The 27172-nt window shown below is 35.0% G+C and overlaps 3 protein-coding genes across 3 annotated transcripts; 1 reads left to right on the top strand and 2 right to left on the bottom strand.

Moving 5' to 3' along the window:
* The first annotated feature begins 3691 nt into the window (after positions 1–3691).
* Positions 3692–7596, top strand: LOC140861584 (uncharacterized). The gene is made up of 4 exons (XM_073264607.1): positions 3692–4279; positions 4374–4557; positions 4634–4722; positions 4984–7596. Exons 1-4 carry the CDS (start codon positions 3692–3694, stop codon positions 7594–7596), a joined length of 3474 nt encoding a protein of 1157 aa, XP_073120708.1.
* Positions 7597–8008: 412 nt separating this feature from the next.
* Positions 8009–13259, bottom strand: LOC140861583 (uncharacterized). Its single transcript, XM_073264606.1, has 4 exons — positions 12347–13259; positions 12046–12146; positions 10488–10604; positions 8009–8098 (listed from the first exon to the last, which is right to left on the bottom strand). Exons 1-4 carry the CDS (start codon positions 13257–13259, stop codon positions 8009–8011), a joined length of 1221 nt encoding a protein of 406 aa, XP_073120707.1.
* Positions 13260–13431: 172 nt separating this feature from the next.
* On the bottom strand, positions 13432–16254 carry LOC140861582 (uncharacterized). Its single transcript, XM_073264605.1, has 3 exons — positions 15667–16254; positions 15389–15572; positions 13432–15308 (listed from the first exon to the last, which is right to left on the bottom strand). Exons 1-3 carry the CDS (start codon positions 16252–16254, stop codon positions 13432–13434), a joined length of 2649 nt encoding a protein of 882 aa, XP_073120706.1.
* Positions 16255–27172: the final 10918 nt, after the last annotated feature.

The following is a 27172-nucleotide window of genomic DNA, read 5'->3' as shown; positions in this document are numbered from 1 at the left end:
AAAACTCAACGGCCATTAATCCCTCGGATTCTACTTCTAACCGCCAAGGTATGCTTCACTATGCACAAAATTTAAGCTCCCCAATACAGAATATTAATTTTCAAATTAAACATTTAAAATTATGTTAATTAAATTATGCTTACCCACGCAAATGCACACAAATAACTTTACGTCCATATGATGTTATGTAGAAAGACTTCAGCAACGGAGAACATCTGATCGTAACAGAAGACATTCAATGAACGAAGAAGAAAGATCCAACTATTTAGCTCGGCGTAGAGAATATTACCGAAGAAGAAGATATCCTAATCTTACCTCATCCACAGCCTCATCCACAGCGGATGATTCTCATGTCTCCATCAATAACTTTACTACAACAACTTCAATGAATGTTCAAACAATACCAAACTCCGATCAATTATGTAAGCATCTTTTAAAAAAAAATTAATTGCAATATAAAAATTTCAATTACTCAGCTTCAATTATTGTCTTTAATAAACCTTCATTTATTCAATTGTTAATAAGAAAATTTTCCCATATACTTATTTAATATTATATACAAACACAAATGACTTTTTTTTTTTTTGTTAACTCCAGGTCCTGATGCGCCTACAGTGAGACAAATATGTCGTATAGAAACAATACCTTATCACACTTTCTCATCAAACTTTGAGACTGAAGGTGGTAGCGGACATCCAACAAATATTGAACCACCAGGTAACTTATTACATATAATCATTCATTACTACAATTTTAGATAGTAGAAATACAATTATAATTTTTTGTTCTTCATACCAGGTCCTGATACAGCTACATTGAGACAAATTTGCTGTGTACAAGCAACATCAAATCACACTTTCTCATCAAACTTCGAGACAGGAACTACTAGCGCACAACATCCAACAAATTTTGAACATCAAGGTAACTTTTTATATACAATCGCTCAATACTAAAAATATTTGATGGAAATTTTTACGTTTGAATTCATTGCATAAATGCAAAAATATAACTTTTTTTATTATATATACTCCACACTTTTAATATATATTTTATAATACATAACATTCAATATAAACTTATAAACTACTTTGCTTCACATTACTGTCTTTAATAAACCTCATATATTCATTTAAAACTAACAAAATTTCCACAAATATTTATTTAATACTAACAACCGTGTCACACGCATTGCGTTTGACCAAAAAATGTGACAAACATTTTCCTTAATATATGTTCACAAAATAAATTTAATGCAGTTAAATAACATAACTAAAATATTTTATACACATGTATACAGATGATCATATAACTTTTTTAAAAGGTGTTGAACTGAAAAAATTTGAAACACGATCCTAATATATACATGTTTCACGAAATAAGCACTCTTTTATTTACACTTTAAAGAGATTCCTGCATTTCAGATTTTAAACTTAAAATACCGAAACTAATGAACGATTTTTATGCTAATAAAATAATAAGAGATTAAAAAATATAAAGTGAACATATACATTTTTAAAATGAAATTTAAATTTAGAAGCAAAAAAAAAAAAAAAAATCCAACCTACTGATGTAGATGACAACAAAAATTGAATACCTACTAACAAATTTGTAGTCAATTAATATTGTATAAAAAAAATTATCTATTATGAAATTCAAACAGAAGTCAAACACCATTTAGTAGGAAAAATCAAGAAGATACTAAAATTCTATGAAAATAAATTTGATATCAAACCTGTATTTTTTTTCATGTTTATGTTACAATATTATTTAGAATAAAATAATTGCCATTAACTTAAAGAATAACAAATATGTAAATTAAATAAACCTAAAATTATAAAATTTAATATTTAAAGAGTAAATTAAAAAAATTTATAAATTGAAGTAACATTTTTGTATATGTGAAAATATCGTATTTTTATAACAAAAATATTAAATGTATTCAAAATGATTGAAAATGAAAAATGTTCGATGAAGCTGTTCTATACTTTGCACAACATAATTGCTGAAATGAATGCTAGCAACTGAAAAATGTCAGTTCCTAGCATTCATCGAATAGCTTCATCGAACATTTCTCAGTTGCTAGCATCAATTGAGAAGCTTCTCTCTCAGCTTCTGTTTAAGTTAGTATAGTGAGTTCTATACTTTGACACAAAAAAAATTGCTGAAAAATAACGAAGAACCATATTTAAAAAAAAAAAATCATAGAAATGACAGGGCGTTAAAGCAATCCATTTAGCAATAACTTTAACTTGATTTCCAAAAATTGCGGATAAAAACTATGACCAAGTCCTCCAAAGCCTTCAAGTAAAGAACACCCAAGGCAATGAGAAAGGCATTAAACCATATAAATGAAACAAAAAAATAAGTAGAATGGAAGGACTTCCATATTATAATCATTCTCTTTGAAGACCTAATTCCGTCAATGCTTGAAACAGAGACTCTACCATGTCTTTCAGAACACAATGACAATGAAATTTTTTCAAAGTAGAGAAAAGATACATATTAGAAGACGATCAAATTATCAACAAAGATTAATGGTGATTTTAAAAAATAAAGATAGATAATTTTGTCCCAAAAATTAAAAAATGATCCATATTGAATTATGGTCAATCAATAAAGATAGATAGTTGTTGCTCTGTGAACAGAGTTAACAATGAATTTTCGTAAATCCTATATAATGTCATAAACACTCAAAAAAAACAAACTAATACAAAATGAAAAACAATAAATATTAATAATATATATATTAATAAGAAACATAAATAGAATAGTAAAATTAAATAAATAACACATACGAAACATGTCAAAAGTATTTGTGATAGCCAAACAGCATGAACTGACAATCACTAAAAACATCCTATGTCAATATAATTACTGCCATAATAAATTTTAATGTACTAAAATATATATGGAACGAAAAAATATACCATTAAAGCCATTAAATAGTTAAACCAAACTCAAATTACAAAATGAATTAGTTAAAAAGATAACTAAATGACAAGTTGGCAACACATGTTGTATATATAAAAAAGATAAGTTAAAAAAATAAATAAAATTTTAATTTATCTATTTATTGGATGCATTGATTGAATCTTCATTTGCTTTATTTAATGATATCTACATTTATCATGGATAAGATGTCGATCTTTAATTTGAGGTAAGAAAACTCATTGCACTTTACGATCTCATCCATTGTTACCCATTTACATAAATTTCTTAATTTTAATTTTTTAAAAGTTTCGTTGATAATTTAATATATGGACAATGGACATATACGAGTAAATAAATTCCTTACTCATAAATTTAAAATTAAAAATCAAAGTATTTCAATTTTGATAATCCAATATTTATTTTTAATATGACCACAGGAAATAGATTTACAACAAACAACAGTGATATTAGGGTTCAACAATATCGGCGCCCACGTCGGTATTGTAATCTAGCAAGAGAATTCAATGAATCTCTATCACATTATCAATGGCGACTACCGGACACAACAAATTGTCTACATTGTCAAGCTTTGTTATTCCATGGCGAAACATCACAACTATGTTGTAGAAATGGACGGACAAAGCTAGAATCTATTCCTTCACCAAATGAATTCCAACAACTGTTTGCTGGAGACAATGAACAAAGCAGACACTTTTTGCAGTGGATAAGAGCATATAATCATGTTTTCTCATTCACGTCAATGGGGGTCAATATAGACCAAACCTTAGCAACTGGTGCAAATGGGATTTACACATTTCGTGCACATGGTGCAATATATCACTCGATCGGAAGTCTTCTACCTCGTGAAAATTGTAGACCAAGATATCTGCAAATGTGGATTGTTGACACAGACCATGAGGTAGATAATAGACTTCAAGAAAATAGCGAGCTCAAGAAAGATTTGTTGATCAAGATACAAAACATTCTTGATCAACATAATCCATTTGTTAATGTCTTTCGACAAATAGGTCAACGTCAAGACATACCTAAATGCAAGATCATCATTAAACAACAAGCCCATAATCAACATCAATACAGCCTACCAACTGCTTCTCAAGTTGCAGCTGTTATTGTCGACAACGAATCCCCAGAGAACTTGGGAAGCAGAGATATTGTCATACAAGGAATCGATGGATATCTTATGAATATTCAAGATATAGTTGGATACTATGACCCCTTACAATACCCACTTCTTTTGCCCTACGGAACATATGGTTGGGATAATAACAGCAGAAATATGGATGGTACCCGATTAACATGCTTAAACTACTATGCATATATGCTACAAGTTAGCAACACATCCTGCGTTTTCTACAGTTATTAGCCAACTATAAATAATTTAATTTCACTATTCAATTGATGTTAATAAACTTTAACAATAGATACGAGAAAATTCTCCAACATTACTGCTTCGAGGAGCACGTCTATTGCAACAATATGTAGTCGATAAATATGTCAAGATTGAAACACAAAGACTGAGGTGGATACGTTCTAATCAACGTAACATTCGGTCTGAACTTTACCAAGGACTACAAGATTGTTTATATGGGGGAGAAAACAATGCAGGTATGGTACCTTCATAAACATAATATTATTATTTAGTGTATTCTAACTTAATATGACTAACACCTATAATATACAGGAAATGTCGGTCATAGAATTGTACTTCCATCATCTTTTAGTGGAAGTCCACGTGATATGTACCAACGATATCAAGATGCAATGACTTTGGTACAGACTTATGGAAAACCAGATCTAATGATTACAATGACATGCAATCCAAATTGGAGCGAGATAAAAAATCAATTATATCCTGGGCAATCTCCTCAAGACCATCCTGATTTAATTACAAGGATATTCAAATCCAAATTTAAGGAATTTAAGAAATACATTGTGGATAGAGGAGTGTTGGGAAAAGTTCAATCTTATTCATATGTCATTGAGTACCAAAAAAGGGGATTGCCACATGTGCATATGCTGATCATTTTTTAGAATACCGATAAGCTGCAAACACCTGATGAATTTGACTCAATAGTGCGTGCTGAAATACCTTCACAAACAGAGGAACCCAATCTATATGAAGTTGTTATCCATCATATGATACATGGACCATGTGGAGCACTCAATCCTAATTCTCCATGTATGAGAGATGGAAAATGTAAGAAAAAATTTCTAAAACCATTTGTGTCACATACTTCTCGAGGAATGGATTCATACCCTTTGTATCGAAGATGTGAAGGTACACAAGTACAAATATATGAAAATGATCAATTCAAGGTTGACAACGGCTGGGTCGTCCCTTATAATCCGTGGCTTTTGTTGAAATATGATTGTCACATAAATGTTGAAGTTTGTGGCGGTATCAAATGTGTTAAGTACATATACAAATACATTCATAAAGGACCTGACCGAGTTGCATTAGAGGTACATAATGGACATAATCTTGATGAAATACAACAATATGTTGATGGAAGATGGATCTCTGCGCCTGAAGCTCTGTGGCGAATTTTCTCATTTGACTTTAGTAGGATGTATCCTGCTGTAATTAGGTTGCAATTACATCTACCAAACCAGCATTCCATTCAATTTCACTCAAACCAAAACATAAGTGATGTACTTGCAAATGATGGAAACACAAAGACCATGCTCACAGAATTTTTTCAAATGAATTGTGTTCCTGAATTGACTGGAAAGTACTTATATAGGGAATTTCCACAATATTTCACTTGGATACAATCTCGAAAAGAATGGGTTCCTCGAATAAGCCAAAATCAAGTAGTTGGAAGGATATATGTTGTGTCCCCATCAGAAGGTGAGAGATTTTATCTTCGCATACTTCTCAATCATGTTCCAGGTCCGAAATCTTTTGATTATTTGATGACTGTGAATGGAAATGTATACACAACCTTTAAAGAAGCAGCTGAAATTAGGGGACTTCTGCAACATGATGATTATGTGCACCATTGTCTGATCGAAGCTTGCTCAGTTAAAATGCCATCGTCATTGAGAAGATTATTTGTCTCCATCTTGGTGTTTTGCCAACCAACAAATGTTTGTGAACTTTGGGATGAGTTCCACACATATATGTCTGAAGATTATGGAAGATCCATTTCAGCTAATAGTGAATTCATCACAAATAAATTGCTTCTTGAGATACGAAGATTGTTGCATCAATACAAAAAAACGCTCGATGATTTTGATTTGCCATCAATAAATATAGCGTTTTTATCAGACCACCCACTTCCAAGAATAATTGAAGATGAGCTTTCAATTCAAATTTTGGATGAGGATTTGAGATGTATTGAACATTTGAATGCTCAACAAAAATTGACATTTGATTCTATCATACAAAGCATTATGTGCAACCAACCAAAACTATTCTTTATTGATGGTCCAGGAGGCACTGGAAAGACCTTTCTTTACCGTACAATTTTGGCTCATCTCAGAAAGAGTGGAAAAATTATAATTGCCGTAGCGACTTCTGGAATAGCTGCAACATTGTTGCCTGGGGGAAGGACAGCAGATTCACGTCTAAAAATTCCACTTAAACCAACAGCATCAACCCTTTGTACGATAAAAAAACAGTCAAATCTTGCTGAGTTAATAAGGCGTGCAACAGCAGTAATATGGGATGAGGCTCCAATGGCAAACTGTTATGCTTTCGAATCTGTCAACAAAACTTTTCAAGATATTATGGAAAATCAGTTGCCATTTGGAGGAAAAATTATGGTTTTTGGTGGAGATTTTCGACAAGTACTGTCAGTTGTTAAACGAGGAACTATGAGAGAACAAACTGCTGCAAGCATTTCAAGGTCAACATTCTGGCATCGTGTCAATGTATTACGTCTTCAACAAAATATGAGATCTGCACAAGATACTGAGTTTTCAAAGTTTCTGTTGAGGATAGGCAACGGTTTGCAGCATACAATCAATGGAGACTTTATAAAATTGCCTGATTCCATGGTCATACAATGGGAGAATGAAGAATCAATTGACAAGTTGATTGATTTTGTTTTTCCAAATATGATCAATCATGTAAACGATGCAAACTACATGGTTGGCAGAGCCATTATTACCCCAAAAAACTGTGATGTTGATAAAATCAATGAAATGCTCATCTCAAAATTTCCAGGAGAAGAAAGAGTGTATACATCTTGGGACTTCATTGAAGATGACAATAACAATCTTTTTCAAGAAGAGTTCTTGAATTCTCTAAGTCCAAGTGGTTTGCCACCTTATACAATCTCACTAAAAGTAGGTTGCCCAATCATGTTATTGCGAAATGTTGCTCCTGAACTAGGCCTGTGTAACGGGACAAGATTAATATGCCGCAATCTTGGAAGAAAATTTATTGATGCAGAGATCAGAACAGGTCCACATAAGGGTACAAGATACTTTCTTCATAGAATGCCTTTGAAAAGTGAAGAAAATTCTGGATTGCCGTTTGAGTTGACACGTAGACAATTTCCATTGAGATTGAGTTTTGATCTTACAATAAATAAATCACAAGGACAAACAATACCAAATGTTGGGATCTTTCTTCGGAATCACGTGTTCAGCCATGGGCAGCTATATGTCGCTCTTTCAAGAGGAACCATTTCATGATCTAAACTGCCTTCAAATGTTTTGGAGATCACCTTCAAATCTGTTAGTGTTTACCATTTCATGATCTAAACTGCTTTCCTAGTCTCCACTCAGAGCCCAAATAAAGATACTAACACATACCTACAACTTAGGTTCTGCAAAATGTTGGATACTTTGAATCCCCAATGAACCAACTCAGAGTGATATGCAGATTCAGGATACACAGATATATGCCTACACACATAAGAAATTAACCTGATCGTCTGAGAATCTTTTTGAATGAGATGATAATGATCCAGATTCAGGATACACAGATATATGCCTACACACATAAGAAATTAACCTGATCGTCTGAGAATCTTTTTGAATGAGATGATAATGATCCAGATTCCAGAGCTTTCTGTTTCACCGCTGGGACTTCTCTCTGAAGACTTTATCCGTCATCACCAATTTCTTTGATCCATCTGACAAACACATCAACTTCACACTCTTGTTTGATAAACTTTCTCTTCAATTTCAACCTCTATTTAGCCACAACAAATCGAAACCTGTCCCATATCTACATTGGACACCATTCGGTCCAAGGTTCACAAAACATCCATCTATGAAAAGTCGTATTAATGCTCAAAGATGTTCTCAACATCTATTCTTTTATGCATCAAAAAGTATTACAAATTCAATAAAGAAAAGATAAATGAAAAATTTGACATGAAAAGGGTGTTATAACTTCAAATTTCCTAGGAACATATTACTAATTTGATCGTGCAAAAATAAACAAACATAATATTAATCAAAAGTGTATCACAACTTCAATCCAATACTGAACTGTCCTTGCGAAAGGATTGCTAACTCGATAAAATAAAATCGGAGAAATCTGCATTTGAGGTGAAAATAAAATAAAGGGAACAAATTTAGCACGCAAACATTGACGTCCTCTTTCAAAATCATGATATTGAATAAAAGAAGAGCAATGTATGAGGGTGAAAATAAAAGAAAGGGAAACAATAACAGAATCGTATGAGGGAAAAAAAATAAACATTGGATTCCAATTTCTAAATCCTTCCATTGTTGACTACGATTTTTAGCACATTCCTCTCAACATGTCCATCCCAATAGATACGCTCAAACAATAAATAAAAAAAATTGAAAATCAAATTAAAATGGAACAAATACTGACAGAATATTGAAGGAAAAAAATATCAAACCTTGAAAAATTGGATGAATCCAAAGTCGGTCCAAGTTATGAGAGGTGAGTGTGTGCTTTATTTCAAGATTCTTGATTAACATAATAAGCATGTGTTTGAATCAGAATATTTAATTTAAAGAAGATTAAAGATATTGCTTGTCATGTATCAAATATCTAAACTCTCATGATTAGAGAAATAAACAAAATAGAGTAATATAATAGTGTACGACTTAACATAAGTATTAAAATATTCAAAAAATTGAGGATGAGAATTATCAGTACACCCAAGCTTGGGATATCTGGCGGTTCTTTGTCCACTCTGGTTCCTAAACAAAATATGTAAATAATATGTGGTTGCATTACTATAAGCATAAATATAATAAATAACAGACGATGAAATTTTTCATCGGAAGGTATTATGGCAAAAACATTATTAGGATTAATTTCAATTTGAAACAAATATAGGCACCACATTGATTAAAGATAGCAAAATACCAAAGAATACCATCAACCAATGAAATCCACAAACACACTATCAAAATCTATATGGAAGATTTTGCCAAAAAAAAGTTAAATTAAAAATATGAAAATGACAAATAAATCTAGCAAACAATTAAATTAAAAAAAAAACGGTAATAGTCAAGTGTGTTGATATTCAACATAACTAAAAAAATCGGCAATACTGAAGAAGTCTTGGCATATAAAAAAATTGATTGGAACACTAAATAGTTCACCATATGTACCTGGAAATCAACCTTTTCATGGTATTAAATCCTTTGAAGTAAAAACCAAATTAAAATGACTGTAATCCATATTGATGTTATGAGTAAAAGTCGCAAGCATAAAAGAATTGATTTTATTCATTATTTGAAAAAGAGTAGATTTTGCAACATTCTCAATTAACGAAAGAATTCAAAGTTAGAGAAAAATAATAACGTAGATAATAAATTTTTAACGTAAAATATAAAATTAAAAATTTAAAGAAACAAATCAGATTTGAAATTCATAACTTAAAGAATCAAAAACAAATATTGGAGGCTACATTACCTTGGGTGCATAAATGGTGACGACAAAGATGATGTGTTGAGAGGAGAGGAACGAATATCACGATCTGAAAACAATCCATACAAAAATCAAAAACGAAATCATAATATAACATAGACGGAGCGCAGAGACAGAGCGCTTACCTTTGGTGCAGAAATGGTAGGGTAAATATGATCACGATATGATAAAAATCTAGAGCAGTAAATAAATTAACCGTGTTTGTTTGGATGAGAGGTTTCAGGGATAATGGGCTGATGTAGAAATCAAATTAACCGTGTTTGATTAAGTTGCTTTTACGTGTGGAGAAGAAAAGCGTTCTCACTTCCTTCATTTTCTCCACCTAATTGTGATTTTTTTAGATTTGTTTCAATTATTTAATCTCTTAAGGGAAATAGATACAATATCAGAAAACATAAACATGCGCTTCAAAATCTCCAAACACTACAACACTTGAAACATTGTCCAACAAACATCCTCTGGAGTTTTTTGCATAGAGTTTCATCACCAATTATCCAACTATATTTGTAAGGATTTTGTTTAAATTTACAGGTCAAATATGTTTATCCATAAGCTATCCAAGATTATGCGCATAATCTGGATTTATGACATGGTAACAACAACTTGGAATTGAATGTTATCTAAATTCTGTCAAGAAACCGCAATTGAATATTTGAAAATATACCTTCTTTTCACGAATAACAACACCAGGCTTTCCTTGAATCACCATATACTTGTGGTTTCCCAGGTATAATCCAGTGGTAGCAAGAAATTCAGGCTCCTTTGCAATGTTAAAAATCTCCTTGGGTTTGAACGACATGTAAACAGCCACATAAATGTCATTAACAACATGATTTTTGAAAGTTTTCAAATTGAAGCAACAAAACGGCATAAACCAAATTTGAACTTGAAAATTTCAAATCCAATTCACATATTTTTCTAACCAACAGTTAAGGAGGATTAATTCAACAACCAAATTTTATGGAGAAATTTTGTCAAATAGTTGATGATTTTAAGGGTAAGTTGATGAAATATTAGTTAACTTGAGTTGAAGGGTAAGTTGATGAAATATTAGTTAACTTGAGCGATGAATATTTAATATTTTTTTGATGAAAATGATGGCAGACCTTATATATGTGTTTTGCTTTGGAAGATAACGGTAAAAAGATGGTAAGATGAAAAGTTACATGCAGTGGTAAATGGGAAGTTTTCGTAGTGGGTTGGCACATAAAAACCTGATTGATTATTTTTGGAGAAGATAATAGTGGATACATTTTTTTACCCACATTGTGACACAGTACATTATGGTTATTGAAAGAGGATATTATTGAAAAAATGACATACCTACACTTCAATAAATTAGTCTGTGGTCCACATCTTATAGAAAATATTAAGAGATAGTAAGAGATATCAACTTGGAATTGTTAAATAAAGTATTTTTTTTTATTTTTTGAACTCCCTAACTATGAAAAAACCTTACGTGATGATGTTCACGTGGATGTTGTCTGTGTTGGTATGTAGTGGTTGTAGAACTGCAAAATACAAATATTTTTTATGATGATTTTTAGTGTATTGAAATATTTGATAATGTAGTAGGTGTTGTAGTATGAATGATGTTTCTTACGACGTCAATATCATGATCGTTAGTGCGTCTGATTTTTTTCCTATCACCATAAATAACATGTCAATTAAATTATGTATGTAGATAATAAATCTTTTCACATAATTGTGGTCTGTATTGAGTAATAGGTGTACCTAAATAATGTGTTTTCCACCATTTGTCTTCTAGCCGCTATGACTTTCTGCTCCATTATTAAGTGAGACCAATTAAAATTAGATTTGTCAAAGAACGCATATTGTAGAAAACAATTAGGATTTGAACGCGTACGTCCGTTGAATCCCATCCTTCTACCCACGCAATTCGCTTGTTGCTATAAGAAAGGAACGTAAATATACAAAAAATTATATAGAAAAAATTTATGTTACATAAATTTTAAAAAATAAAAAGAAGAAGAAGAATAAGAAGAAGAAGAATTGTGTTATAAGACACATATTGACTTACACGTGTTTTTTTAATTTCTGAACAATTCTTAAAATCACTCTCCCGAAGTCGTATGCATTTATACCTATTGTAGTTTTCCATCCCGGACTAATCACTTGAAATCTTCGAGGCTAAAATGTTTTTAAAGTTAAATTAATCATAATCATATTTGAATTTTGCAATATTTAAAATAAAATTTTACCCTATAAGATTGAGCAGGAGGTGTATGTCGACATGTAGTAGTATCCTCAATGACAGTTTTTTCATCAGCCACCAAAGTTTCGGAAAAATGAATTTGGTCATCTGCATAGCAAAATAAACTGTTTGATTTTGTAACAATTTGCAGATAAAAATTTATTTTTATTTTTTGTAAGGATAGTTCACTGACTCTAAGTTGTTGTATCAAGGAATGTTAGGTAATAACACATCTTTGTAAACGACATTTCTTGTGTAAACACCATTGTGAGATTGTAGATTTCCGTCTTTGACCAAAATTTTAGTACATTGTTGAGAAAATCCTCTTGAAAGAGCGACATATAGCTTCCCATGGCTGAACACGTGATTCCGAAGAAAGATCCCAACATTTGGTATTGTTTGTCCTTGTGATTTATTTATTGTAAGAGCAAAATTCAATCTCAATGGAAATTGTCTACGTGTCAACTCAAACGGCAATCCAAAATTTTCTTCACTTTTCAAAGGCATTCTATGAAGAAAGTATCTGGTACCCTTATGTGGACCTGTTATGATCTCTGCATCAATAAAGTTTCTTCCAAGATTGAGGCATATTAATCTTGTCCCGTTACACAGGCCTAGTTCAGGAGCAACATTTCGCAGTAACATGATTGGGCAACCTACTTTTAGTGAGATTCTATAAGGTGGCAAACCACTTGGACTTAGAGAATTCAAGAACTCTTCTTGAAAAAGATTGTTATTGTCATCTTCAATGGAGTCCCAAGATGTATACACTCTTTCTTCTCCTGGAAATTTTGAGATGAGCATTTCATTGATTTTATCAACATCACAGTTTTTTGGGGTAATAATGGCTCTGCCAACCATGTAGTTTGCATCGTTTACATGATTGATCATATTTGGAAAAACAAAATCAATCAACTTGTCAATTGATTCTTCATTCTCCCATTGTATGACCATGGAATCAGGCAATTTTATAAAGTCTCCATTGATTGTATGCTGCAAACCGTTGCCTATCCTCAACAGAAACTCTGAAAACTCAGTATCTTGTGCAGATCTCATATTTTGTTGAAGACGTAATACATTGACACGATGCCAGAATGTTGACCTTGAAATGCTTGCAGCAATTTGTTCTCTCATAGTTCCTCGTTTAACAACTGGCAGTACTTGTTGAAAATCTCCACAAAAAACCATAATTTTTCCTCCAAATGGCAACTGATTTTCCATAATATCTTAAAAAGTTTTGTTGACAGATTCGAAAGCATAACAGTTTGCCATTGGAGCCTCATCCCATATTACTGCTGTTGCACACCTTATTAACTCAGCAAGATTTGACTGTTTTTTATCGTACAAAGGGTTGATGCTGTTGGTTTAAGTGGAATTTTTAGACGTGAATGTGCTATCCTCCCCCAGGCAACAATGTTGCAGCTATTCCAGAAGTCGCTACGACAATTATAATTTTTCCACTTTTTCTGAGATGAGCCAAAATTGTACGGTAAAGAAAGGTCTTTCCAGTGCCTCCTGGACCATCAATAAAGAATAGTTTTGGTTGGTTGCACATAATGCTTTGTATGATAGAATCAAATGTCAATTTTTGTTGAGCATTCAAATGTTCAATACATCTCAAATCCTCATCCGAAATTTGAATTGAAAGCTCATCTTCAATTATTCTTGGAAGTGGGTGGTCTGATAAAAACGCTATATTTATTGATGGCAAATCAAAATCATCGAGCGTTTTTTTGTATTGATGCAACAATCTTCGTATCTCAAGAAGCAATTTATTTGTGATGAATTCACTATTAGCTGAAATGGATCTTCCATAATCTTCAGACATATATGTGTGGAACTCATCCCAAAGTTCACAAACATTTGTTGGTTGGCAAAACACCAAGATGGAGACAAATAATCTTCTCAATGACGATGGCATTTTAACTGAGCAAGCTTCGATCAGACAATGGTGCACATAATCATCATGTTGCAGAAGTCCCCTAATTTCAGCTGCTTCTTTAAAGGTTGTGTATACATTTCCATTCACAGTCATCAAATAATCAAAAGATTTCGGACCTGGAACATGATTGAGAAGTATGCGAAGATAAAATCTCTCACCTTCTGATGGGGACACAACATATATCCTTCCAACTACTTGATTTTGGCTTCTTCGAGGAACCCATTCTTTTCGAAATTGTATCCAAGTGAAATATTGTGGAAATTCCCTATATAAGTACTTTCCAGTCAATTCAGGAACACAATTCATTTGAAAAAATTCTGTGAGCATGGTCTTTGTGTTTCCATCATTTGCAAGTACATCACTTATGTTTTGGTTTGAGTGAAATTGAATGTAATGCTGGTTTGGTAGATGTAATTGCAACCTAATTACAGCAGGATACATCCTACTAAAGTCAAATGAGAAAATTCGCCACAGAGCTTCAGGCGCAGAGATCCATCTTCCATCAACATATTGTTGTATTTCATCAAGATTATGTCCATTATGTACCTCTAATGCAACTCGGTCAGGTCCTTTATGAATGTATTTGTATATGTACTTAACACATTTGATACCGCCACAAACTTCAACATTTATGTGACAATCATATTTCAACAAAAGCCACGGATTATAAGGGACGACCCAGCCGTTGTCAACCTTGAATTGATCATTTTCATATATTTGTACTTGTGTACCTTCACGTCTTCGATACAAAGGGTATGAATCCATTCCTCGAGAAGTATGTGACACAAATGGTTTTGAAAATTTTTTCTTACATTTTCCATCTCTCATACACGGAGAATTAGGATTGAGTGCTCCACATGGTCCGTGTATCATATGATGGATAACAACTTCATATAGATTGGGTTCCTCTGTTTGTGAAGGTATTTCAGCACGCACTATTGAGTCAAATTCATCAGGTGTTTGCAGCTTATCGGTATTCTGAAAAATGATCAGCATATGCACATGTGGCAATCCCCTTTTTTGGTACTCAATGACATATGAATATGATTGAACTTTTCCCAACACTCCTCTATCCACAATGTCTTTCTTAAATTCCTCAAATTTGGATTTGAATATCCTTGTAATTAAATCAAGACGGTCTTGAGGAGATTGCCCAGGATATAATTGATTTTTTATCTCGCTCCAATTTGGATTGCATGTCATTGTAATCATTAGATCTGGTTTTCCATAAGTCTGTACCAAAGTCATTGCATCTTGATATCGTTGGTACATATCACGTGGACTTCCACTAAAAGATGATGGAAGTACAATTCTATGACCGACATTTCCTGTATATTATAGGTATTAGTCATATTAAGTTAGAAAATATACACTAAATAATAATATTATGTTTATGAAGGTACCATACCTGCATTGTTTTCTCCCCCATCTAAACAATCTTGTAGTCCTTGGTAAAGTTCAGACCGAATGTTACGTTGATTAGAACATATCCACCTTAGTCTTTGTGTTTCAATCTTGACATAGTTATCGACTACATATTGTTGCAATAGACGTGCTCCTCGAAGCAGTAATGTTGGATAATTTTCCCGTATCTATTGTTAAAGTTTATTAACATCAATTGAATAGTGAAATTAAATTATTTATAGTTGGCTAATAACTGTAGAAAACGCAGGATGTGTTGCTAACCTGTAGCATATATGCATAGTAGTTTAAACATGTTAATCGGGTACCATCCATATTTCTGCTGTTAATATCCCAACCATATGTTCCGTAGGGCAAAAGAAGTGGGTATTGTAAGGGGTCATAGTATCCAACTATATCTTGAATATTCATAAGATATCCATCGATTCCTTGTATGACAATATCTCTGCTTCCCAAGTTCTCTGGGGATTCGTTGTCGACAATAACAGCTGCAACTTGATAAGCAGTTGGTAGACTGTATTGATGTTGATTAGGGGCTTGTTGTTTAATGATGATCTTGCATTTAGGTATGTCTTGACGTTGACCTATTTGTCGAAAGACATTAACAAATGGATTATGTTGATCAAGAATGTTTTGTATCTTGATCAACAAATCTTTCCTGAGCTCGCTATTTTCTTGAAGTCTATTATCTACCTCATGGTCTGTGTCAACAATCCACATTTGCAGATACCTTGGTCTACAATTTTCACGAGGTAGAAGACTTCCGATCGAATGATATATTGCACCATGTGCACGAAATGTGTAAATCCCATTTGCACCAGTTGCTAAGGTTTGGTCTATATTGACCCCCATTGACGTGAAAGAGAAAACATGATTATATGCTTTTATCCACTGCAAAAAGTGTCTGCTTTGTTCATTGTCTTCAGCAAACAGTTGTTGGAATTCATTTGGTGAAGGAATAGATTCTAGCTTTGTCCGTCCATTTCTACAACATAGTTGTGATGTTTCGCCATGGAATAACAAAGCTTGACAATGTAGACAATTTGTTGTGTCCGATAGTCGCCATTGATAATGTGGTAGAGATTCATTGAATTCTCTTGCTAGATTACAATACCGACGTGGGCGCCGATATTGTTGAACCCTAATATCACTGTTGTTTGTTGTAAATCTATTTCCTGTGGTCATATTAAAAATAAATATTGGATTATCAAAATTGAAATACTTTGATTTTTAATTTTAAATTTATGAGTAAGGAATTTATTTACTCGTATATGTCCATTGTCCATATATTAAATTATCAACGAAACTTTTAAAAAATTAAAATTAAGAAATTTATGTAAATGGGTAACAATGGATGAGATCGTAAAGTGCAATGAGTTTTCTTACCTCAAATTAAAGATCGACATCTTATCCATGATAAATGTAGATATCATTAAATAAAGAAAATGAAGATTCAATCAATGCATCCAATAAATAGATAAATTAAAATTTTATTTATTTTTTTAACTTATCTTTTTTATATATACAACATGTGTTGCCAACTTGTCATTTAGTTATCTTTTTAACTAATTCATTTTGTAATTTGAGTTTGGTTTAATTATTTAATGGCTTTAATGGTATATTTTTTCGTTCCATATATATTTTAGTACATTAAAATTTTTTATGGCAGTAATTATATTGACATAGGATGTTTTTAGTGATTGTCAGTTCATGCTGTTTGGCTATCACAAATACTTTTGACATGTTTCGTATGTGTTATTTATTTAATTTTACTATTCTATTTATGTTTCTTATTAATATATATATTATTAATATTTATTGTTTTTCATTTTGTATTAGTTTGTTTTCTTTGAGTGTTTATGACATTATATAGGATTTACGAAAATTCATTGTTAACTCTGTTCACAGAGCAACAACTATCTATCTTTATTGATTGACCATAATTCAATATGGATCATTTTTTTTTAATTTTTGGGACAAAATTATCTATCTTTATTTTTTAAAATCACCATTAATCTTTGTTGATAATTTGATCGTCTTCTAATATGTATCTTTTCTCTACTTTGAAAAAATTTCATTGTCATTGTGTTCTGAAAGACATTGTAGAGTCTCTGTTTCAAGCATTGACGGAATTAGGTCTTCAAAGAGAATGATTATAATATGGAAGTCCTTCCATTCTACTTATTTTTTTGTTTCATTTATATGGTTTAATGCCTTTCTCATTGCCTTGGGTGTTCTTTACTTGAAGGCTTTGGAGGACTTGGTCATAGTTTTTATCCGCAATTTTTGGAAATCAAGTTAAAGTTATTGCTAAATGGATTGCTTTAACGCCCTGTCATTTCTATGATTTTTTTAAAAAAAAATATGGTTCTTCGATATTTTTCAGCAATTTTTTTTGTGTCAAAGTATAGAACTCACTATACTAACTTAAACAGAAGCTGAGAGAGAAGCTTCTCAATTGATGCTAGCAACTGAGAAATGTTCGATGAAGCTATTCGATGAATGCTAGGAACTGACATTTTTCAGTTGCTAGCATTCATTTCAGCAATTATGTTGTGCAAAGTATAGAACAGCTTCATCGAACATTTTTCATTCTCAATCATTTTGAATACGTTTAATATTTTTGTTATAAAAATACGATATTTTCACATATACAAAAATGTTACTTCAATTTATAATTTTTTTTAATTTACTCTTTAAATATTAAATTTTATAATTTTAGGTTTATTTAATTTACATATTTGTTATTCTTTAAGTTAATGGAAATCATTTTATTCTAAATAATATTGTAACATAAACATGAAAAAAAATACAGGTTTGATATCAAATTTATTTTCATAGAATTTTAGTATCTTCTTGATTTTTCCTACTAAATGGTGTTTGACTTCTGTTTGAATTTCATAATAGATAATTTTTTTTATACAATATTAATTGACTACAAATTTGTTAGTAGGTATTCAATTTTTGTTGTCATCTACATCAGTAGGTTGGATTTTTTTTTTTTTTTTGCTTCTAAATTTAAATTTTATTTTAAAAATGTATAAGTTCACTTTATATTTTTTAATCTCTTATTATTTTATTAGCATAAAATTCGTTCATTAGTTTCGGTATTTTAAGTTTAAAATCTGAAATGCAGGAATCTCTTTAAAGTGTAAATAAAAGAGTGCTTATTTCGTGAAACATGTATATATTAGGATCGTGTTTCAAATTTTTTCAGTTCAACACCTTTTAAAAAAGTTATATGATCATCTGTATACATGTGTATAAAATATTTTAGTTATGTTATTTAACTGCATTAAATTTATTTTGTGAACATATATTAAGGAAAATGTTTGTCACATTTTTTGGTCAAACGCAATGCGTGTGACACGGTTGTTAGTATTAAATAAATATTTGTGGAAATTTTGTTAGTTTTAAATGAATATATGAGGTTTATTAAAGACAGTAATGTGAAGCAGAGTAGTTTATAAGTTTATATTGAATGTTATGTATTATAAAATATATATTAAAAGTGTGGAGTATATATAATAAAAAAAGTTATATTTTTGCATTTATGCAATGAATTCAAACGTAAAAATTTCCATCATATATTTTTAGTATTGAGCGATTGTATATAAAAAGTTACCTTGATGTTCAAAATTTGTTGGATGTTGTGCGCTAGTAGTTCCTGTCTCGAAGTTTGATGAGAAAGTGTGATTTGATGTTGCTTGTACACAGCAAATTTGTCTCAATGTAGCTGTATCAGGACCTGGTATGAAGAACAAAAAATTAAAATTGTATTTCTACTATCTAAAATTGTAGTAATGAACGATTATATGTAATAAGTTACCTGGTGGTTCAATATTTGTTGGATGTCCGCTACCACCTCCTGTCTCAAAGTTTGATGAGAAAGTGTGATAAGGTATTGTTTCTATACGACATATTTGTCTCACTATAGGCGCATCAGGACCTGGAGTTAACAAAAAAAAAAAAAGATCATTTGTGTTTGTATATAATATTAAATAAGTATATGGGGAAAATTTCTTATTAACAATTGAATAAATGAAGGTTTATTAAAGACAATAATTGAAGCTGAGTAATTGAAATTTTTATATTGCAATTAATTTTTTTTTAAAAGATGCTTACATAATTGATCGGAGTTTGGTATTGTTTGAACATTCATTGAAGTTGTTGTAGTAAAGTTATTGATGGAGACATGAGAATCATCCGCTGTGGATGAGGCTGTGGATAAGGTAAGATTAGGATATCTTCTTCTTCGGTAATATTCTCTACGCCGAGCTAAATAGTTGGATCTTTCTTCTTCGTTCATTGAATGTCTTCTGTTACGATCAGATGTTCTCCGTTGCTGAAGTCTTTCTACATAACATCATATGGACGTAAAGTTATTTGTGTGCATTTGCGTGGGTAAGAATAATTTAATTAAAATAATTTTAAATGTTTAATTTGAAAATTAATATTCAGTATTGGGAAGCTTAAATTTTGTGCATAGTGAAGCATACCTTGGCGGTTAGAAGTAGAATCCGAGGGATTAATGGCCGTTGAGTTTTCAGTAGTTTGTATAACTGATTGATTTCTTATTGCATAATTGATCGACGTTGTTGGAGGTAATTGTGTCGTTGTTCTTGTGTCATGGCATGTCTTCTATTACGTTCACAAATTGTACGTAGCTGACGTCGTTCGACACTGTTTTGATTGGTATGAGAAGGAGAGCGAGGCATTGTTGTGTCCTATATAGTATTTCACAGTAACAAATGAGTTAAAACCCAAATAAATTAGAAATTTGAAATATAAGTAAAGAATGATGTAGAAATCAGATGTACAAAATCTCCTTAACATATATTGATGGACTACATAAAATAATAATTACTAAAAAAAACAGATAATACGTGAAGAAAAATGAAAGAATACAAAAAATTATGTTTTAGTTTTTAATTTTTGAATGACAGATGAAATAAAATAAATACATAAACAAAGTTAATATATTTCTTACAGTTAATAACCCATAAATAAAATATTTATGGTAATTGAGAAAGTTTGGTTTGGAAATTATTGTTGTTCAGAATCACGTACTCACTTTTTAAATTTAATGACTTATTTCTACAAACATGTAATGTACATCACTTGCAAATTTAAAGAGTATAATGCATGAATTGAATGAAATAAAGTAAATATAGATTCAGATAAGGTACACAGTTTATCTGAATTAGTAATGAATGAGGTCAATATTTATTGTTTAGGAAAAAAACATTAAAAGTGGATAAACTCAGTTATGCGGTAATATTTATGCATGGTAGATAGAATTTTATTCGTTATTTTAACATATTATAGTATTTCTTAAAAATAAAAAATCAACTTACGCTACTCATCATTACAATGGAAAAACACTTACTTCTTTGTCTACTTTTGAGTTATTGACGATGGTAGGCTTTTTTATGATAGGCATGCAGTAATAATCTCGAGTTATCCAAGATAAATACTACTCCACTAATCAAGAGTTCAGATGTGTCAAGGGCGAATTCAATTTAATTTCCTCCAAAAAATGTTCACGTTTGTCATAGTTAGTGTGTTCTCGAGGACTTAAAGTTTGCACAACAAAACTCAGTTTTTTTCGCTCAATTGTTTCCAATTATTTCGAGTAACTCAGAGCTCAAACTAAGATATGTGCTCAAATTTTCTCACAAATCAAATTTTCACCAACTATTTTTGTAGTGCATTTGAGGCCGAGTCTAAGGTAGGGTAGCTTCCCAGTCCAAATTCCATAAGCAATGATTGATGTTGGTCAATATTATTAAACAATTAATTAAAAAAGAGTTTCTCTAAGATTTTCCAGTTCAATTTCTGCCTTCTATGACTGTGTCACTCTTATTCTATTTCGTACCAAAAGTTTTGAGCTGAAAAAGGTAAATTTTAGCATAATCAGAATTTAGACGACGAAATTGAATCAGCATGCCAAAATTCACAATTCATGAATAAATAAATAAAAGCTCGGAATTAACAGAAAAAGGCGAGAAAAGCATGTGGAAAGAAGTTTCCTCACCTAAACGCGTTTGCCAAACACATAGAAATGGAACAATCCATAAAGAACAGAATTTCTCGTGTAGTAGCCCGAACCCTAATTGAGTAATTAAAAGATTAATGCTAATTAAATAAATTGGGGATTGGACGGATCGGAAGCTCCGAAGGGACGATCGGAAGCTCCGAAGGGACGATCGGAAGCTCCGATGAGGATCGGAGGCACCGATGATATTACGTCATCCATGACGTGTGGCTGGATCGGAAGCTCCGATCAGGACCGGAGGCTCCGATCACCCCTATCCGGAGTCATCAAGTGATATTTTGACACGTGGCAGATCAGGATCTTCGGAAGCTCCGATGGCAGGATCGGACGTTCCGATCCAGGTTCGGACGTTCCGATCGAGGATCGGAGGCTCCGATCGTTGTCTATAAATAGAAGGCCGAGACTTCATTTCTCCTTGCCAATTCCGGATTTCCTCCCTATTTCTAGTCATATTCGAGCTGTTCTAGTCTTCTTAGGCTTGGTCCGGAGGTCGGAGAGGCGTTCGGTAGTCGTAGCGGAGTTGTGCCCAAGTTCTGGAGGCATCGACATCAAAGGGCTAACGACGGACGAAGGTATAGCTTTTGCTTCCTATAAATATTTAGGAGTATGCAATAGCTTAGTTAAGGCTTTTAGAGCACTTTGATGATAGTGGTATCATTTCGCTGTGTAGGCGGACTTTAGGCTTGGACTTAGAGCTGGTAGTGCCTACCTGGTATTTGAGGTACGAAAGTACTGTTCGAGATATCCTGACTGAGTATGCATGTATTATATGACTGCATGATTTATATGCCATGATATTATGCTGCATTCATTTGCATCTTGCTGTATCTCCTTCGAGATGTCTGTTAGTAGGGTTGTACCCTATCCTGTTAGTGGATGGACTTCCATCGATTTGGGTCCGGTGTTTCCACGGTTATCTCGGTATGGGAGCCACCTCCTGAAGCGACGGCACAGCGTGCTACATACCAGGGCCCGGTCTGTCTCTGTTATCTGATCCTTGACCTCGAGTCTATAGGGAGTTCACTTTGCATGCATGTATACTCATACTCTCGCACTGAGCGTTTTATGCTCACGTCTCGTACTCTGTATTTTCTGGACACCCTATTCCATGGGGCAGGTTTGCGATTGGACGAGGAGGGTGGATCCAGGAGGGGCTAGTCAGTGGTTGGCCAGCTGGAGCTTCGTCTAGGCTTTATTACTGTTGTTTGGGTTTATACAGCTATTCGATTTGGTTGTATATTATTGGATAATTACAGATTCCTTTTCTTGGGATTGTATAATGTTATTGGTTTCCGCAGTTTTATTCTGATATCTGTTTTATTAAGTTAATTGCATGCCTAAGTTCTGTTTAGTAGGTGATCTGGGTAAGGGTCACTACATTTATGGTATCAGAGCATGCAAAAGATTTCTTGGGATTTAGTCTCATCTTGAGGTATTTTTGTAGATGTCAAATCGTGACGACCAGAGTTCTCATGGCAGTATTGGTGGGCGTTGGGGTGATGCCGACCGGGAGCCTCGTCGAGAACGGCGTCATCGTCACCATGACGATGAGCGTTTCACTGTGCGTCGATTCTTAGCTATGGGTCCTAAGCCCTTAGTTGGAGGTGAGTCTCCGGAGGATGCGGAGAACTGGTTAGACCGCATGGAAACGACTTTTCAGACTTTCCAATGCACCGATGAGCAGAAGGTGGAGACCCTTGGCTATCTTCTGGATGGGCACGCGCGCAGGTGGTGGAGGTTTACTTCTGCACCTTTTGTTGCGGCGAGAGGAGTGGCCACCTGGGCCGAGTTTCGCACAGCTTTCCAAAAGCGGTATTTTCCTCCTGCACTCCGACAGTCGAAGGCAGGCGAGCTACTGAGTCTGCGACAGGGAACTATGTCTATCGATGAGTATCAGCAGAGGTTCTTTGATCTGCTATCCTACTGCCCCGAGATTGCTGATAGCTCAGAGATGAAGTATAATCTGTTCCTTCAGGGCCTTAACCCTGAGATCCATGACCGTGTGGCGGTTGGTGACGACATGTCCTACGAGGGTTTGGTGAGCCGTTGTCACCAGGCGGAGGACAGCATTCGGCGGAACAGGTCTTTCTCTTAGTCGAGACCTGCTAGTTCTTTGGCCCCCCGTGCCCAGTCATTCAAGAAGTCCGGGTCTACTTCTTCCTCTGGTTCGGGAGGTGTTGTCCGTTTCGGTAAGAAGGACAAGTGTGATCACTGTGGGAAGAACCATCCATCCGAAAAGTGCCGCAGAGCTTCTGGAGCTTGTTTCCGTTGTGGAGAGACTGGTCATATCCGGAGGGATTGTCCACTGTCTGGGGGAGGTGGTTCTGGTTTTGGTACAGGATCGGGTTCTCAGGCTACCGTACAGCAGAGGTCGCAGGGACAGTCTGCTGGGAGTTCTCATTTGAGGCCACGAGCTTCTGGCCAGGTGTTTGCCCTGAGACATGATCAGGTTGTGGAGGAGAATGAGAAAGTCATCGCAGGTACATTTATGCTTTATGGTATACCTGCTCTTGTACTTATTGACACTGGTGCATCTCATTCCTTCATTTCTGCACGTTTTGTTAAGAGGCATAAGTTACCATGCATTGCACTAGACGTAGTGATGTCTGTTTCTACTCCGACGGGCCAATCTGCTTTGGCTAAGCGTCTAGTGATGGGTTGCCCTTTAGAGTTCGAAGGGAACATTCTGTTAGCGAATCTCATGGTCCTGGCGATGGACGACTTTGATTGCATTCTGGGAATAGATGTGCTGACTACCTATCGAGCTTCAGTGGACTGCTATCAGAGATTAGTACGCTTTCATCCGGAAGGGAGTGAGAGTTGGTTTTTCTATGGTGAGGGAGCGCGACCCCCGATGCCTTTGGTATCAGCTTTGAGAGCCTGTCGAGCTCTAGAGTCTGGCGGGGAAGGCTACCTTATCTATGCAGTTGATTTGTCCGCTGAGAGTATTGGGATAGAGAGCATTCCTGTTGTGGATGAATTTCCAGATGTGTTTCCTGATGAGATTCCGGGTTTTCCTCCTGCTAGGGAAGTCGAGTTTGGCATAGAGTTGATGCCGGGTACTTCGCCTATTTCTAGAGCACCGTATCGTCTGGCTCCGTCAGAGATGCGTGAGTTGAAGAATCAGCTACAGGATCTTTTGGACAAGGGGTACATTCGTCCTAGTGTATCTCCTTGGGGAGCTCCTGTTCTCTTCGTGAAGAAGAAGGATGGGTCGATGCGGCTGTGCATTAACTATCGGCAGCTGAATCGAGTGACTGTGAAGAACAAGTATCCGTTGCCTCGCATTGATGACTTGTTTGACCAGCTGCAGGGCACATCAGTTTACTCCAAGATTGACTTGAGATCTGGGTATCATCAGTTGAGAGTCCGTGATCAGGACGTAGCCAAGACTGCATTCCGTACTCGCTATGGGCATTACGAGTTCCTAGTGATGCCATTTGGTTTGACCAATGCGCCGGCTATATTCATGGATCTGATGAACCGTGTCTTCAGGGAGTATTTGGACAAGTTTTTCGTGGTCTTCATTGACGACATCTTGGTGTATTCGCGTAATACGGAAGAGCATGTTTCTCACTTGCGGTTGGTACTACAGACTCTTCGAGATGAGCAATTGTACGCCAAGCTGAGAAAGTGTGAGTTCTGGATGGATAGAGTGGTTTTTCTTGGCCATATCATATCCAGGGAGGGGATTTCTGTTGATCCAAGCAAGATTGAAGCGGTACTTAATTGGTCGCGTCCGACGACAGTTGCTGAGATCCGTAGTTTTCTGGGTCTAGCAGGGTATTATCGTCGCTTCATTCTGAATTTCTCTCAATTAGCTCGACCGTTGACGCAGCTTACCCGCAAGGGTGTGGATTTCGAGTGGTCCTCCGAGTGTGAGGAGAATTTCCGTGAGCTTCGACGGCGATTGACTTCTGCGCCGGTGTTAGCATTACCGTCAGGATCTGGAGGGTATGTAGTTTACACGGATGCTTCTCTTCAGGGGTTAGGTTGTGTCCTGACTCAGAATGGGCATGTGATCGCATACGCTTCTAGACAGCTGAAGCTTCACGAGGACAACTACCCAGTTCATGATTTGGAGTTAGCAGCCATTGTGTTCGCTTTGAAGATCTGGCGTCATTATCTGTATGGCGAGAAATTTGAGATCTTCACCGACCATAAGAGTCTCAAGTATTTGTTCACTCAGGCGGAGTTGAACATGAGGCAGAGACGTTGGATGGACTTGCTTAAGGACTATGATTGCGAGATTAAGTACCATCCGGGAGCTGCTAATCTCACCGCTGATGCTTTGAGTCGCAAGGTGCGACTATCCGCACTTCAGACTTGTTCGATGTCTAGTGCGATCAGTGACTGTTGTACTTCAGGTTATACCTTCAAGCATAAGAAAGGTATGCAGAGTATCCAGATGTTTGCGATATTATCTGAGCCAGCTTTGTATTCGCGGATCCGAGATGCTCAGATGTCTGATTCGAAGACCCAGCGTTTAGCTCGTCTAGCTAACGAGGGTAGCTCGTCTGGATTTCATTATCAGTCAGACGGATTTCTGTGTTTGTCTGGTAGGCTTGTGATTCCACAGGATGAAGAGTTGCGAGAGGAGATTTTATCTCAGGCACATCGCACTAAGTTGAGTATTCATCCTGGGAGCAACAAGATGTACAAGGATCTACGTACTCGTTTCTGGTGGAAGGGAATGAAACGCAGTGTTTATCAGTTTGTTTCCAGATGTTTGGTGTGTCAACAGGTCAAGGCAGAGCACCGACGACCTGGAGGATTACTTCACAGTCTGCCTATTCCTGAATGGAAATGGAAGTTTATCACTATGGACTTTGTGACCCATTTGCCGGTATCCCCAAGGAACTGTGATGCTATCTGGGTTGTGGTGGACCGACTCACCAAGTCAGCGCATTTCATTGCCTGTAGCCGGGAGTACAATGTGGATCGTATGGCTCGGTTGTACATTCAGGAGATCGTTCGACTTCATGGAGTGCCTGTAAGCATTGTCAGCGATCGGGACCCCAGGTTTACTTCTAGATTCTGGGGGAGTGTTCAGCGTGCGATGGGTACTACTCTCAGTTTGAGTACAGCCTATCATCCAGAGACTGATGGTCAGTCAGAGCGCACTATCCGTACGTTAGAGGATATGCTTAGAGCGTGCGTCATGGATTTTGGTTCAGCCTGGCAGGATCATTTGCCGTTGATCGAGTTCGCTTACAACAACAGCTATCACACTAGTATTGGGATGACACCTTTTGAAGCATTGTATGGGCGACGTTGTCGTACTCCACTCTTCTGGGAAGAAGTGGGGGAGAGATAGGCTGAGGGACCGGAGTTTATCTAGCAGGCGATAGACATTGTTGATCAAATCAAGAAACGGATTAAGACTGCACAGGATCGTCAGGCCAGCTATGCTAATATCAAGCGTAGGCCTTTGCAGTTCGAGGTCGGGGAGAAAGTGTTTCTGAGAGTGTCACCTTTCCGGAAGATTCTCAGATTTGGCCTTAAGGGCAAGTTGTCTCCCAGATTTATCGGTCCGTTTGAGATCTTGGAGAGTATTGGCGATTTGGCTTATCGACTAGCTTTGCCACCGCATCTATCCAGTATTCACGACGTGTTCCACGTATCTCTGTTGCGACGGTATGTGACGGATGAATCTCATATTCTGCAGCGGTCTGAGGTTCAGGTAGACAAGGATTTGACTTATGTTGAGAA

The sequence above is a fragment of the Henckelia pumila genome, chromosome 4 (assembly GCF_033568475.1).
Source record: "Henckelia pumila isolate YLH828 chromosome 4, ASM3356847v2, whole genome shotgun sequence".
Taxonomy (NCBI): Eukaryota; Viridiplantae; Streptophyta; class Magnoliopsida; order Lamiales; family Gesneriaceae; genus Henckelia; species Henckelia pumila.
This window is presented reverse-complemented; position numbering and strand designations above follow the sequence as displayed.

What these genes read in the sequence shown, in the direction of transcription:
- LOC140861583 (XM_073264606.1), bottom strand. Translation starts at nt 13,259, where the DNA reads ATGGAAAATCAGTTGCCATTTGGAGGAAAAATTATGGTTTTTTGTGGA. An exon ending in AAGAGGATTTTCTCAACAAT is followed by an intron (nt 12,147 to 12,346) that starts GTACTAAAATTT and finishes TTTGCTATGCAG; the next exon opens with ATGACCAAATTCATTTTTCC. An exon ending in TTGTTATTCGTGAAAAGAAG is followed by an intron (nt 8,099 to 10,487) that starts GTATATTTTCAA and finishes GTGGCTAAATAG; the next exon opens with AGGTTGAAATTGAAGAGAAA.
- LOC140861582 (XM_073264605.1), bottom strand. Translation starts at nt 16,254, where the DNA reads ATGGGGGTCAATATAGACCAAACCTTAGCAACTGGTGCAAATGGGATT. An exon ending in ACTATGCATATATGCTACAG is followed by an intron (nt 15,573 to 15,666) that starts GTTAGCAACACA and finishes CTTTAACAATAG; the next exon opens with ATACGGGAAAATTATCCAAC. An exon ending in TGGGGGAGAAAACAATGCAG is followed by an intron (nt 15,309 to 15,388) that starts GTATGGTACCTT and finishes TATAATATACAG; the next exon opens with GAAATGTCGGTCATAGAATT.
- LOC140861584 (XM_073264607.1), top strand. Translation starts at nt 3,692, where the DNA reads ATGGGGGTCAATATAGACCAAACCTTAGCAACTGGTGCAAATGGGATT. An exon ending in ACTATGCATATATGCTACAA is followed by an intron (nt 4,280 to 4,373) that starts GTTAGCAACACA and finishes CTTTAACAATAG; the next exon opens with ATACGAGAAAATTCTCCAAC. An exon ending in ATCAAGATGCAATGACTTTG is followed by an intron (nt 4,723 to 4,983) that starts GTACAGACTTAT and finishes ATCATTTTTTAG; the next exon opens with AATACCGATAAGCTGCAAAC.